This window comes from Aricia agestis, chromosome 9, assembly GCF_905147365.1.
Source record: "Aricia agestis chromosome 9, ilAriAges1.1, whole genome shotgun sequence".
NCBI classification, from domain to species: Eukaryota; Metazoa; Arthropoda; class Insecta; order Lepidoptera; family Lycaenidae; genus Aricia; species Aricia agestis.
Genome location: NC_056414.1, coordinates 14,840,587 through 14,855,662, shown reverse-complemented (window position 1 = coordinate 14,855,662; position 15,076 = coordinate 14,840,587). Strand labels below are relative to the sequence as shown.

Genomic DNA, 15,076 nt, shown 5'->3' with positions numbered 1-15,076 from the left:
AGCTATGGTACAGAAAAGTCACTTGTGACTAAACGGTATTCAGATGTACCTAAATCAGTGATTTATCTCGATTTGCAAGCACCATTCAACCATAGTATACCTTATGGCTTATACTATGGTTCGACAGGTTGATTAAGCTAATAAAAACTGAATCACAAAATCGTTTTGTAATTTGTGTTTTTCATAGATTTTAAAATTCAAGACACACATGATAGTATAGTCTCTTACAGCAGAAACGACTAACTTTAGGTAATATTTTAATCTATCATGTAGGTTATGGTATTCTAAAACCGCAAAGAGACATGCACTAGTCAATAAAATTCTATTACTTAAATAGGTCTAATAAATCTAATGACATGAAATTTGGGAATGTTTTTACCTAATTATAATTACTTATCAGTTACAACCTAACATCATGTACAACATCGATTTCTATTTGGCAGTAACCTAACTTTTTTTTCTTATTTTTTAAAATCATGAATTACTTATTTATTAGATTTATATTTGTGTATTTCAACATTCATATATATCATGTTATGCACTATACAGATGTTGACTTTGCACAGCCCTGAAATTTTCTATAAAGCCATATTTTCTCGAAACCTAAGCCGATGATACCTACTACTAATGCAATTTGCAACACTCGATTGAAATACACAAGTATAAATGAAAATTAATGAGTGAAATTGACCTTTTTGTATTTTAGTTCGAGTTAAATAGTCTTTACACTTAAAGGTAGGTAAAATGTATGTGGATTTTTGTGCAACCATTTTATAGGAACCACATTATGGTTTTGTTCACAATGACGTACATTGGTGTTTCGTAGCATACATATAAATTTTCTTAGTTTATGTTATAATATGTAAGGAAATAAATGTTATATCGCTCGCTTAATATTTGATGTCGATTACTAATGACATTCTTTCATTGATGGAAGATGGTTTTAAAATATTTAACGGTATTTGATTAGACAAGTACCAAAAGATGGTACGAAAATGAATATTAAAATATCAAGTATTACTGAATAGTAACTTTTCTGATCTATGTTACTTGCCTGAATTCGGTACGTAACTAGATGTTCTTATGCCGAATTCGAAATTTTTAAAGTAGATATTCTATTGCAATTATTTTACTTTTATAATTAGGATGTTAAGGTCGAGGTCTTTTTACACTGAGACCTAACATTTGGAAAAGAGTGAACTGTCATCAGGAGGTCTAAAATCGACAATTCATATTATGAAAAACCAAATTTTTAAACATGAGCCTTAAAGTAGAATTTAATAAGATTCAAATTTCATAAAAAGTTTACCATAATATGAATCGAACGAATGTTGCGAGAGCCATTGTAGTATGTAGACCTCTATCTGTATAACAACTAGTCTATTCATTTGCACCACTAACTTTAGAGTGCTCGAAGGAATTATATCTAATGAAGTTCAATTACTTTTTGTCTCTATACGATGCGTTTCTCTTATTGACGACCACAGTACTAACTACGCGAATGTGCGTAATATCCTTACAATATTAAGTATTCACTAAAGGGAAATCGCCCATAAAGTTGATTTACTTATTACGTATTCACAGATCGTGTAGGATAGTCATCTAAAAGTCTCATCTCGAGTTATTGCATTAAGTTGCCGATTATCTTATCCCACTTCTGACATTTCGTTACCTATAAGAACTAAGTGAATGCCAGAAGAGGGAGACAAAGATTTTCCTAATTTTAGGTAGTTTCAAAAATTCTATTTTACCTATTCTCAGCACAGACTAGCCTACCGCAAATCTGTCGTCAACTTTTTTTTGGTTTTATTTTACTTTAACTTAAAATAATTGATACAAAACTATAAAGTAAAAATAACATATTTGTTGTCAGTTAAAATCGATAAATTTTCGTCGATGTAGCATAATATAAATAGAATTTTCAAATGACAGTGTTAGTGACTAGATCTAATCTATTCGGGTAAAGAGTACAAATGAGGGCTCATGATCTTTCAGGTGGAGTTACTTTAGTTGAGCAGACATTACAATCTTAACAAAACATCTATTTACAGTTATTTTGTACAGATACTTTTTATAGTGCGTACGCCTTTGTCAATATTTATATTAAAAATTCGAAGGGAAGTATAACAATAGTAAAAATGAATCGATATGGATATCGGCGGCTCCGAGAGACCTAATCGCTTAGCTACTAAGTAGTAACGAAACAAACTTAGAACTATCAGTTTAAGGCATTAATTAGATACAATTCATACACTTATCTACGCTATAACAGTGAATAAATCTTTCATAAATCATTCTAAGCATCAAACGTAACAAAATTTTAGATCTAACAAGTATATCGAAATAATATAATTTCAATAATCGTAACAAAATATATGCGTAAAATACGGAAACCACGAGCGACGTAGATATGACCGATGGAAACCGAATTATTCCTAGACGAGAGAACACAAGGAGACACATTTGGCGCCCGTAGTGGGGCGCGTCCGCTAACAGTTCAGAAACACGTGTAAGATTAATATTGCCATGTGGAGTGAGCAGCGCGCAGGGCGTTCACGAGTAGATGGTGATCACCTCGCGTCCCCCGCCGCGTACCATCAGCACCTTCTCCAGGCCTTCCGTCAACACCTCCAAGAACTCCATGTCTGTAATGGAGAACAGGCATGTTGATAATGCATCTTGAATATTTCACTCGTGATATGTTTCGATAATATTTATTATTATAATGCAATGTTCGTGGAGGTGGAGGAATGTGTTATGTGATAAAGCTTGAAGTATAAAGGCCCACTTTAGACCATGATGGATATATAACTATTATTGGGAAACTTTTTATATCACAATCGACGTCGATAATAGTCGAATCACACATTATATTCAATTCTCAAATTATTTATCGTTATCAAGGTTTATGAGGTTTGCGACAGGAGTTTACTTCTTTACTAGCGCTTTTGATTGGCTAATGTCGAAATATTGACCAACAATTGAATAGAGAAACTCTTGATAATAACCTTACACACACAACTCACAAGTAAGTATAATAATATCATTAATAAGCGTATACTTACAGTTAGATTCCCTCTCAAGTTTCGTGTCTCGGGGTGGTCCGGGCAGGTTGAGGATGACAAGTTGTGCATCGTGCGAGCGGGACACTATCACCTCGTTCAGCTTCACGGCGGTGTTCATGCGCCGTACCGTGCCCTCGTCACTAACACATACAAAGTTCCTTAAGACAATGTTCGTTGTATGTTCTGTTGGCAGCTGTACACACTCGTCGAGAGTTTGAGACACCCCGAGACAGGCTGAGCGCGAGTGTGCACAGGGCGCTCTTGTCCTCGTCTTGTTGGTTCTTGCTAGGAAAACCAGAGCGCTTGCTCTAGCTATGTAGATACGGCCGAGGATATCGGCGAAGGTCTCTTCGAGTGTGTACAGCCGCCATGTAATTTTTAATAACTTCCAATGGTGGAAGTATATGCAGGTATATACTAAGCTCATCTTAAATAGTGATCATCAATCTTTTGCCAGCAAACTTTTTTTAGTTAATTTTGTATATTTTTTGGCGGCATTTAAGGACGAACTTTGACTTTAACATAAGCGCCATACATTATCTGTCGTCATTAAATTGAAGTTTAATCATTATTAAGTGTCTCTGAGTGCAGCAGTTACACTTTGTTATCAGACAAGTAAAAAAAACTTACGGAGTGATAGGAGGCAGATTGGGCTTCTGGTTGAGTGCGTCGCCATTAGCGTTGGTTTCCTTTTTCTCGTCGGCAGTCGGCGACGGCGAGTCCTCACACTGCGAGCGTTCATCGGGCGAGTCCCACATTGAATCAATTATGTGCAACAAACTACTTCGAAATTCGTCCTACCACGTCAACCAATCCGTCGCGTCGTTTCCAAATTGAACGTTTTTGAACCGCACCAAGAGTTGCACATGATAGATTCAAGCGAATGAAACACGGGATGTCATATATTATTTAAATTGTTAAAGGATAGCTGACTACGGACATTGAAACATCCAAGCTAATGTGATGTGACAAATCAAAGTGAAAAACTCAACGTGAATGAAGTATCGCCAAACATATGACCACCGTGTGTAAATTCGCTAGGACTCGTTATAGTTGGCTATAACGGTAGGCAATCAATAAGTGAATTCACTAATGTTAATGCGGTGGTTGTATTTTCTTCACGAATTTCGCATCATAGAAATTGTCAAAATGTTTGGCCAGATGACAATCCCAATAGATGAATTGAATATTAAAGTAGAACTTCGTAATCTACAGAATTCTTGGCAAGTTAATTTGGAAACTAAAAAGGTTTAGATGTTCTGACATCTGTCCTTATACTAGGCAAAACAAAAGAAAGTGTAACCGTAGCTACGAGTACGTAATTAATTCGAATGTTATTAAAAAAAATGTTATTTACTTATATAGAAATAACAAAATATTAGAACAACAGTAAAGAAAATACAACAATAATGTCAAATAACTTGGTTTCATATTTGAGGTACGGCAGATATTTACATTGCTGTATAGCAATCGAATATCTCCCTTTCCTCAAGCAATCGATACATCTTTGATGAGATAAATAAACACAATTTGTGCGTTATGGTGTCGTAAATAAAAAATAAAAAGCGTGTTAACTAGTATTCAAGTCCTACTTTCAATTGTAAGAATTGTAAGTAGGCCTATCATAGATTGCAAAAATTTTATACACAATGTTTATACTACGACGTTTCAAAATTACACGTATTGTGTACAATATTTTTGCAAAATTGATTACTTATATATTTTAGTTTCCTTATGGTTTACGATTTCATCACTAGCTATGGGGTGAGCAACGTCAAGGAATGGACGTCCTTGTAAACTACAGTTAACATCTTTCCAAGAAAACATTTCATCAGTAGCAATACAGATTTCAAGCTCAAACACTAAATGCCTATTATCTGCAGGATCTGTTTTAAGTCAGTATAATTACTTACTGCCATTTTTATACCCGCAGATATCAGACATATAGTTAAAGTTTTATAGAATTCAGTGTTAATATTCACCTTATCATCTTTATCTTTTTCTTCAAGTTCCGCGAGAGGAGGTGAGGGGGCGTCGTCAGGAGCAGCCTCGGATCCAGGTTCAGCGAAACGCACTTTACTAGTGGTCTTCACGTCTGCGTGATGGTGATCTACGATCGCTTGGACCTACAATAAGAGGTACCTCTTGAAATCAACAACATTATAGCACAGGTATTCAAGGAGTCAGGAACTTTGTTGAATTGCAAACGAATTCTAAACTGGGTAATCAAAGTTTACTATTAATGTTTCTAGCATGTTATGTCCTTTGAAAGCTGTTGTTATAAATAACTTACCTTAATGTGAGTAAGTAATTAAAATTTTGAATTTGTTTGGTTACAGTTTTTATTTTTTTGTGTAACACTGAAATTAATATGAATGGTAAAATATTTTAATGCGTAAAAAGAAATGAAATTACGATTAGATATGTACATATAGGAAAAACATTAATTACATTAAGTAATAACATTGAATAAAGACACGGTGCAAGAAGCCACAGAAGTGATTAGGAAATTGGAAGTAGAAAAACATCGAAAGCTATATTTTAAAGACGTAGCAAAACAGTAGGAATGATTAATGAATCTTTCCTAGATGATTTGGATGATAATATGATGATCGTACAGACAAACGTATCAGAAAAGTAAACTATTCTAAACTAACAAGATCCTAATGTTCGGTAAAAGCAAAGATATAGAAGAAAAATAATATAGATACTTGCGAAATATTGGACCATCGAAGCCTAATAGATGATTGCTCAATGCAACAACTAGGTCTAAATTAGAAAAAAATATCAAAATGCATATAAAAAGTGGACTTGGTCGATATTTTTACCAGAGGCAACTTCTCCTCAGCGTTTTGTTCGTGATAGTCCACCAAATTTTGCATCTGCGTTGGAAGCGACAGAAAACACATGATAATTAATATCTCGTAGATAAGCAGACTTCTCTATGTAGTATGTACAGCAAGTGAGATTTTTACACCGCTTTAAATGGTTAGTATATTCAGTAGTTGAATAGACAGTGGCAATATAATGAGTACATTCAAAGTGTGCAACTGTACTGACCATGCCTAGTGCCTCCTTCTTATTGAGTCTCAGCTCACGCAGCATTTGATTACGTTGTTCCATCATCAGAGTACGCTCGTAGGTATATGCGGATATATCGCTGTCAGTCTGTAACAATTACGCAATTGGTTTGTTTGCTTGACCATATTTTTAAACATTAGGCATAATTTAACTGCATAGTGCAGACAAACGGATGTACAGACTATACAAAGAACTAATTGAGTCAATTACCATTTCAACAACTTCGACTTCTGCTTCCAAACGTAGCTGATACAAGAACATCTTTAGGTCCTTCTTCATCTGGATGGAGTTGTCTTCCATCTGCGCGACGGTAAAGATGCGCATCTTGCAATTTTTCCACGTGCGATGTTGCTTCAGGAGGAATGGCAGCAGCATCAACATACCACCGTCGTGAACTATCCACCAGATGTCTATATTCCCGGATACCTGTTTAACGCATACAAAATTAGACACAAAGTTTTGTTTGCTACCACGAAAATTCTGCCCTAATTTTTTTTCTCTAATCCAAAGTCCAAGTTAGTATTACCTTCTCTGTTGAATCCGGGAAAAAGTTAATTCCTTTCGGTACGAGCATGGCCATTCTTGCCGCGGTGACAGCCCTCACGGTTTGTAGGAACGACTGCCACGTGCGCTCATCTTCCGATTGTCGCCAACCATAAGGCCAACCCACAATAACAGTGTTTGGCTTCAGACCGCCTAACCCAGTGGTTTGCACACTGAAAATTTCAATACGAATTTGTTTAGGTAACTACTTCGGCTGAACACTTGTCGATTTTTTTGCATACTTTTCCCCCCTAATAATACATAAATAATTTACACAGCAACTACTATACGAAGTATGTTTGTATTGGTCTGGCATATTAAAAATGACACATGGCAGACAGAGACTACGGAACTTCGACAGTTATACGCTGCTTACATTTTCTTAATAGTAAGGGGTATATTATATTCAATGCATTAGTGTATTTACTTACAAGTGGCTCAAACCGTCGGGTATGCTAGGAGAAACAAGGACGTCGACGAAACCTTTGACTTTTTCTTCGTTCATGCATTTACGTAAATTCTGCTTAGCAGTAGATGCCTCTCCCGATCTTCGCGTAAAGTCTCCGGCCAATACAGAGACGCAAACCGTCAGACCCTTACCTGTAAGTTGTCATATTTAAGTATCAATACGTATCAAAGTATTATAAATACTTTTAAATAACAATTTTCGAGTTTGTGGTCTTAGAAAATAAATTTACTAACCAGCCTTCAGTTGGCTAGCAAACGCCAACATCTTGCGATACTTGGGGTTCAGATCATCGTTCAACTTAGCCAGCACCAAAACTTGGGGACGCCAATTCTTTGTATGTGGTGGTCCTTCTTCAAGGCGCAATAAGGAGTAACGAGCTGCAGATAGAGCCAAACCCCGGAGTCCATCACCCCATTCCTTTTCAGCACTGGAATGTAGAAAAAATGTCACAATTTCTATAATGTAATTATTTGTTTAAATGCCGTAATTGGTATTGTTTGGTGATATTTACCCTCTATATTCAATGTATTTGTATATCATTCCAGCCATACCCATTGCTATAAGAGCATAAAACCAGGAAGTCATAAACATGATAGAGATACATAGGACTAGACCCGCAAGAGACAGCGACCTGAAAATAAAGACAAATTAGATAAAAATGGAACTGAATTTCTTTATTGAGTACTTTCGAGCATTATTGCTCTTATCAAAAATTTCTTACCAGTGATAATATTTGAACCTAGGACGCCAATTTGGAGTTTTCAAAAGTGTTTGTAAAGCACAAGCTAAATTTACAAATCCGTAGCACATTAAGAAAAACATGGAAAGAAGAGGCGCAAGAATGTCGACATTTCCCAGCAAAATTCCGCATTGACAGATTACCATCGTTAATAGCAAAGCTCTGAAAAAAACAACATTGTATTATTTTAAATTTTATTTAAGTGGGTCTTTAGCTACAAATACTCATAGACCTCGAAAACATAATTACCGTGTTGGTTCTCCTCTACTTGACGAAACCGCAAATGGTGCCAAGAAAGGAATAATTTCATCTTTTGCAATCGCTTGAAGTAAACGAGGCGCACCAGTTAAAGATTGTAATCCAGCTCCAAGGGTTGACAGGAAAGATCCTATTAATATCACCCACTGATTTGGCCAAGCCATGTTGGCCACAACAAGTTTTCCACCAATTGACTGGCCGAATCTAAAAAGTAATGCACATTATCTAGTGGGTTATTAAAAGAAAAAAATGACATTGTGTTAATCAGTCAAAATTATAAACAACAACAAAAATTAAACATTGGAAAATTTTTAGTTATTTTTGTACCATCAATCCATAATGGAAAATGCTTTCAAAGAATATGCAAAATTTGGTAATACTAGCAGTGACGGTAAACAAATAACTTTAACTAATATCGACAAGTGGTTAAAAGAAGCTCAGGTAATAGATGGGAAAAAAGTTACAACTACCAACACTGCTATATTGTTTGCTCGATTTAAGTCAAAAACTATTGATTACAAGCAGTTTTTAGATTTCATAGATTTACTAGCAAAAGAGTGCAAGATAGATGCTGGTGCTATAAAAGATAAACTTTCAAAATCTGCTTCTCCGGGTACTTCTAAAGCCACGAAAGTAGATAAATCAAACGTCGTTGATAGAATGACCGATACCTCAAAGTACACTGGATCTCATAAAGAACGTTTCGATGCACAAGGTAAAGGTAAAGGCAAGGCAGGAAGAGAAGACACCACTGAAGATACTGGTTATGTTCAAGGCTATAAGCATAAGGATACTTATGATAAAAAATAATTTACATACTTATCACGCAGCAACAAATTGTCAACTGTGCCCGCAAAAAGAAGCACGCAAGATAAATAAACAGTAGACGTCGTCAGAATGGCGCAAATCGTTCCAATTGGAATACTTTTCTGTGCATCCGCCAAATCACCAGACCGATTAGATCCGGCCATGATACCTGAAAATGAGTATTATATTTAACTCCCAATAGATATTTTTGTTTAAAATTAATAAGATAATATAATTTTCCAATTAAACTGTATGTATTTGGTAATATAATATGAATCACTTATGAAATAGATTTATTTATATTTTACCTGTCACCGATGGGAAAAATATCCCAATTAAGATAGTGAACGTCGTCGTTGTTTCGGCGTAAATTTGATTGTATGTTGGCCGCTCCATTTGTTCAATGTCGTCTGGCTCCTTTCCATAAGCGATATATTGTCCGAGAGTAAGAAAGGAATCTTGTAAATTATCAAAGAAAACACCACTCGCGAGTCCCTGAAAAGTTTAAGTCATCATTTTATTAGTATTTAGTACACTCTTAGTAATCGCTGCTATGTCACCTAATCTTACCTTAATACCCTGCACGATGCTTAGCTCATGGTCCTTATAATATGGATCGCAAATATTGTCAGGACAGAAGACACGATGCAATTCCCCTCCTACTTCTTTGGTACAATTCTCAATGTTAATATCCTTCAGTAGTCGCTTACCCAAAACGCACATCCTGAAAGTAAAGTTGATATAATATTGATTTCAACACTTACGGATTTTTTCGCGACTCACTTTTCAAATTCCCTAACGTTTCGGCTTCTTTGGTCACGCGTGGACTAAAGTGATAGATGTCCAACTTCAAAGTTATTTAAAACTACTACTTTTCGGGTAGTTTTAAATTAACTTAATTAATTATTTTGTTCCGCTCTACGTTCGTTGTTCTTTCGTAAGTTCTAGTGCGTTTTGCGTATTAGATCTGAACACACATCGGAAATTAGAAAAGCCCTCCGAATATTGTTAATATATATTTGCGAAAACCTGTAACTTCTTAATTAAGTATCCGAATAATTAAAAACAATTTGACTGCTTATGATCAAAACGTACTGTAGCTTGTCATTTCCGTTCCAATTGACGAATATTCCGGCGTATACCGCAGTTATAGACAGGATGACGCAGGCGAGGGCGATCGTAGCGAACTTGTTGACAAATTTGACGCCTACAAACACCACCATGCCCATGATCAGCAGTAGCCCCGTGCCGTACACTCGGAAATTGTTAAACATAGCCTCTTGGTCCTTCGTGAAGTCACCGAATATTGACATCCACGGCGCCATGTACGTCTAAAACAAAATTCGTTTGTTATGATATTACATTCTCTCCTTGTAATGATTTCACGACTAGCTGCCGATGATATTTGTAGGTTTTAAATATGCAGATGGCGGTAATTTGGTCAAGTACAGCCGACAAATTACAGACAAACTGCCGGACTCAAAGAGGAACATTTATTACTTAAATGGTATATATATATGTGATCGAAGCTTAAATGCTTAAATGCTACTATTTATTGACATAAGCGTCATACATTATATCTGTCAAACTCTTCATTAAATTGAAGAGACATAATTAAATGTCTCTGAGTGCGGCAGATTGACTTGACGAATTCAATGAATCTCTCTGATAGTACATTTAAGATGAATAAAAATTGTTGTGTATAATGTAAATATAGCATGATGATTACGACAAAGTTCGCCATTTCAGAAAATATAATATGCTCAGAGAAAACAAAATATATTTTGCTTTCGCTAGGAGCACTTCCGCTCTATAAATTGAGACGAAATAAAACAAAGGCAAAAACTATAGGCGTCGAGGCGATAAAAATTTTATCCAACTTAATAGCAGCTACGTGAGCCATTGGAGATATACGATAGCCCATCATTCTCAATATATCCGGGAACCGGGGTCCATTAAATAATGTTGGAATTACTAAATCATTTCCTAACCTTTTTCTGTACCCCGATTCGACTATTGCAGAAATAATGCAAGAATATTTTCTTGTTCCGTCCAGCCTGTTGTTTCTCCAAAATCTTTTTGCCGAGGCGGTATGCTCGGTGAGGCTAGTGCCCTCTAAATAGATTTCAGATGTCGTCATAAACATACCGTCACTCTTATAACACGTTGTTGCGCGATGCAGGATTGTGGAACTTCAATACTACAGCCAGTTATTTTACTTCTGTATGCTGTTTAACCCCAGTTCAGAGTCAGTCGATATCGCGCGGTTTCATGGTACGGCCCCTAGCCGTACCATGAAACCGTTTTGAGACTCAAACAATCGTACAAGAATGTCGCGTCCTACTCTAACAAACGTGAAATGACGTTGTTAGAGCAGGACGCGGCATTCTCGTTGTTTGAGTCTCAAAACTGTTTCGTAGTAGGCCACTAGACCCGTGCTTCCTAATCGTTCAAACTTAACCACTCGGTTCCATACGGGAATCGTGCGGTTTCCGCTTTCTCTGAGCTAGCATTAATAGGAACGACCTGGATTAAAGGAACGAAGCTGACATAGCACTAAATGTTTGTTCAGACACAGCGGGAACCGCGGGCGGCTAAACTGCTCGCTGCATATTACTATGGCGTTGTATTTTAACCGCTCGGTTTCTGCACGGGAACCGCGCGGTTCCCGCTGTGTCTGAACAAGCACTAAAACAGTAAAGCGGTTCTGCTTTCAATCGCGACTTACCAGAACGATCTCAACAGCACCCACGATGTACATAGCCGCGGCGAGCGTTGTCCCCGTGTAGAAGAGCATGCCGACCGCGCCGCCGCACTCGGGGCCGAGGGACCGTCCGATCATGAAGTAGGAGCCGCCGGCCGGGACCACACCGTTCGTGGCGATCGCAGACATCGATATCGCCGTTAACATTGTCTGCACAAGAAGAAATCACGTTAGCGATCGGTTCAGCGGGGCTAAAATGGTCGCTTTGAAGAATCATATTATGAATCATGTTATGATTCATTCTTTAAAAATTGCAAAATGCAAGTCTGCTTGCAATCCATATTTAGTAATTCGAACTAATTTGACATTTGTCAGTTTGACAGTTTCATTTGCTGAATTGATTAAGAGGAATTGCTAAATACAAATACAAATACAAATATTTATTGACCAAAAAATTTTAACATAATATAATGCGATAACGGATCCCCACACTAGGCGATGCCTGTGTTGTGGGGACGAAACGAAGTTACAATAATTACATACTTAATTTTATTTTTAATTTTTTTTATAATTTAATTAGTAATATAATTACACTAAATTAAAAGTTATTTTATTGATGTTATTAGTGTGAGTGTGTTTATGTGTGTTTGTGACCATTCTAGCAGTGCAGTAGTGTCAGATCAACTTTGGGTCGCTCAGCCGTCGTAGGCGTTCAAATAGCAATGTAACGAGTCGATGGATGTTTTTCAAATGAACTATTGAATGAAATATTTTTTGATGAACTAAACAAGAAGATTCAAATCTAAATCTACATGTAACTTTAACGAGTACTATATCAATAAAGTTGCCAATGCCTCCGTGGTCTAGTGGTATAGAGCGCGGCTCTTGACTCGGAGGTCGTGGGTTCGATTCCCGCGTTGGAAAACATGTTATTTCCAAGTTTGGTTAGGACAATGCAGGCTGATCACCTGATTGTCTGACAAGTAAGATGATCCATGCGTCGGATGGGCATGTAAAAAGTCGGTCCTGCGCCTGATCTCTCGCCGGTCGTGTCGGTCTTCCGTCCCACTGGGTTATGAGAGTAAAGGAATAGAGAGTGCCCTTGTGTACTGCGCACACACTTGAGCACTATAAAATTACTCCTGCGTAGCTGGCCTGGTTTCAATGAAACCGGCCACCGTCACCGAAACCGGTGTGGGAGCTATTAATAAAGTTGCCGTATACGATGAGTTTTACATCACTGCTTTTTGAATCTGCACAGATCTGTGTATCTAAGCTTCCTCTGCAATCTTTACTAATTTAGAGGCCAACAGGTAGTTTTTCCGTTTCCAAGATCAATACATTGTAAATACCTAAACTAGCTAAAAGCCGAGCTTAGTGAGGGTACGAGTCGTTTGCGCCATAATAATCTTCAAGGCATTTTTAGGGTTCCGTAGCCAAAAGGCAAAAACGGAACCCTTATAGATTCGTCATGTGTTTAAATTTTGATAGTAACCAAACCTTGACCGATGGATAATAACACATCTACATATAAATGAAAATTACTATGTTAAAGCACATAACAATAGGCGTGATAGTTTTTCCGTAAAGTGTGGTACAAAAGTGCTCAGGTTGTGGGATATACTGCTGATATACACTTAAAAAGTAAACTTACCGTACAACAGCATGTCAGTACAATCAGGAAGCCTTGTATCGCGCCGGCCGTGCCCACCACCCACGTCAGACGGATGAAGAGGATAACGCCGAATATGTTCTGTATGCAGGGGAGGTACACGCCGATCAGCGTGCCCATGCGCGCCGGCGGTGCGGGTTTGGGTGCGTCGGGGTCTGCCGCTGAAGCCGTAGGGATGGTGTTGGAGTAGTCTGCCAGGGAGCTGAGGAAGGTCGCCACTCGAGGTCTGTCTTCGAGTTCGTCCTGTAATAAAAGCGCAATGTTCTTACCCCTTCTTTTAAGATTTCCTATTTATATTTATTTAATACTCCGTTGCGCCAAAATTAGTTTATCGCGCGGGAACCGTGCATTTTCCTGGATAAAAAGTATCATATGTCCTTTCCCGGGACTCAAATGATCTTCTTACCCAGCAAAATCGGTTCAGCGGTTTGGACGTTAAGAGGTAACAGACAGACAGACAGACACACTTTCGCATTAGTAAGGATTATGCCTTTTACTAACCGACTTAAAAAAATCGGCCAAGTGCAAGTCGGACTCGCGCATGAAGGGTTCCGTACCATTATAGACCAAAATTAGGCCAAAATTTTTATTTTTTGTATGGAAGCCTTCTTAATTTTTCATTTTATTTTAAAATTATTATGAAATATTAAAGAACACATATAATTAAGGACTTTGAGAAAAATTCAAGTACCTACCTGTTGTTATTATTGATATAGAGCAAAAAAGGCCAAAAAATCACGTTTGTTGTATGGGCGCCCCCATTAAATATTAATTTTATTTTGATTTTAGTATTTATTGTTATAGCGGCAACAGATATACATAATCTGTAAAAATTTCAACTCTCTAGCTATTACCGTTCTTGAGTTACAGCCTGGAGACAGACAGACAGACGGACAGACAACAAAGGCTTAGTAATAGGGTCCCGTTTTTACCCTTTGGGTACGAAACCATAAAAAGAAGAGGTTTCTCAATTCGACCTGTGTAAGCTTTTTTATTTTAGTTTGCGGATAACTTCGTCGTAAGTAAGTATATGAAGCGATTTTGATGATTTTGATTTGATATTTTTTGTCGGAAAGAAAACATAAATCTAAGCAGTATGAATCTTCTTAGATTAAGGTCACCATTTAAAAAGTTAGGCAGACTTTGAGGTTTCCAAAAACCAGAATTTACCGAACTCTGCGAGCTGAAGCTAACCTCGAAGTACTTTAAAGGTTTTAAAGCTAAACCGCGAAAATCGAAATAACAGAATGTTAATAATATTATCGATAAATTCTAGAAATATTTGAAACATTTACACTGGTATTTGTTAACGCAACCTTTATTCGTTATAATATCTTATTCTGCACATTCACAAGCTTAAAATAAAGAACTTTATTTTAAAAATATTAAAGAAAATCTATAAAATTTACTATTTCTTTTGAACAAAACGTTTAACTAAAATTTTATAAAATATCCTAAAAGCTAAATAAAATGTCCGATTGAACAAAATAGCCACAGTAAAATGTTTCAAGCTGATATTTTCCGCAAAGTCAACTGCAGTACCGATGCAATCTTGTTACACTGAACCGTGAAGCAAGTTTACGGTTCTTGGATTTTTCTAAATTTATGTTCCTCTGACTTCCTTATTCTTACTTCAGAGGAACATAACTCATGAGAGTAAAAGAGAAAGTATTATGTTTGATTTTTCACCTTTTTCTAAGGTTGGACCGTACTCCAATGTTTCACTTTACATCATATT

General features: G+C 36.9%; 1 protein-coding gene across 12 annotated transcripts in view; it reads right to left on the bottom strand.

Moving 5' to 3' along the window:
- Positions 1 to 583: 583 nt before the first annotated feature.
- The window catches only part of LOC121730070 (solute carrier family 12 member 4), a 371,671-nt gene continuing 357,178 nt past the window's right edge, over positions 584 to 15,076 (bottom strand). For 10 of the 12 annotated variants that reach the window (XM_042118886.1, XM_042118887.1, XM_042118888.1 and 7 more), the window contains 19 exons: positions 13,321 to 13,581; positions 11,691 to 11,876; positions 10,058 to 10,293; positions 9,533 to 9,686; positions 9,271 to 9,457; positions 8,975 to 9,131; positions 8,147 to 8,359; positions 7,880 to 8,059; positions 7,670 to 7,789; positions 7,392 to 7,585; positions 7,121 to 7,289; positions 6,673 to 6,862; positions 6,357 to 6,572; positions 6,126 to 6,233; positions 5,894 to 5,947; positions 5,048 to 5,191; positions 3,696 to 3,862; positions 3,066 to 3,205; positions 584 to 2,645 (listed from right to left, as the gene is read on the bottom strand). In XM_042118886.1, coding sequence (XP_041974820.1) covers positions 2,554 to 2,645; positions 3,066 to 3,205; positions 3,696 to 3,862; positions 5,048 to 5,191; positions 5,894 to 5,947; positions 6,126 to 6,233; positions 6,357 to 6,572; positions 6,673 to 6,862; positions 7,121 to 7,289; positions 7,392 to 7,585; positions 7,670 to 7,789; positions 7,880 to 8,059; positions 8,147 to 8,359; positions 8,975 to 9,131; positions 9,271 to 9,457; positions 9,533 to 9,686; positions 10,058 to 10,293; positions 11,691 to 11,876; positions 13,321 to 13,581 — 3,168 coding nt within the window. In that variant the 3' untranslated portion in view covers positions 584 to 2,553. The remainder of the gene's footprint in view (positions 2,646 to 3,065; positions 3,206 to 3,695; positions 3,863 to 5,047; positions 5,192 to 5,893; positions 5,948 to 6,125; positions 6,234 to 6,356; positions 6,573 to 6,672; positions 6,863 to 7,120; positions 7,290 to 7,391; positions 7,586 to 7,669; positions 7,790 to 7,879; positions 8,060 to 8,146; positions 8,360 to 8,974; positions 9,132 to 9,270; positions 9,458 to 9,532; positions 9,687 to 10,057; positions 10,294 to 11,690; positions 11,877 to 13,320; positions 13,582 to 15,076) is intronic. The other 2 variants (XM_042118895.1, XM_042118894.1) reach the window with 2 other exon arrangements.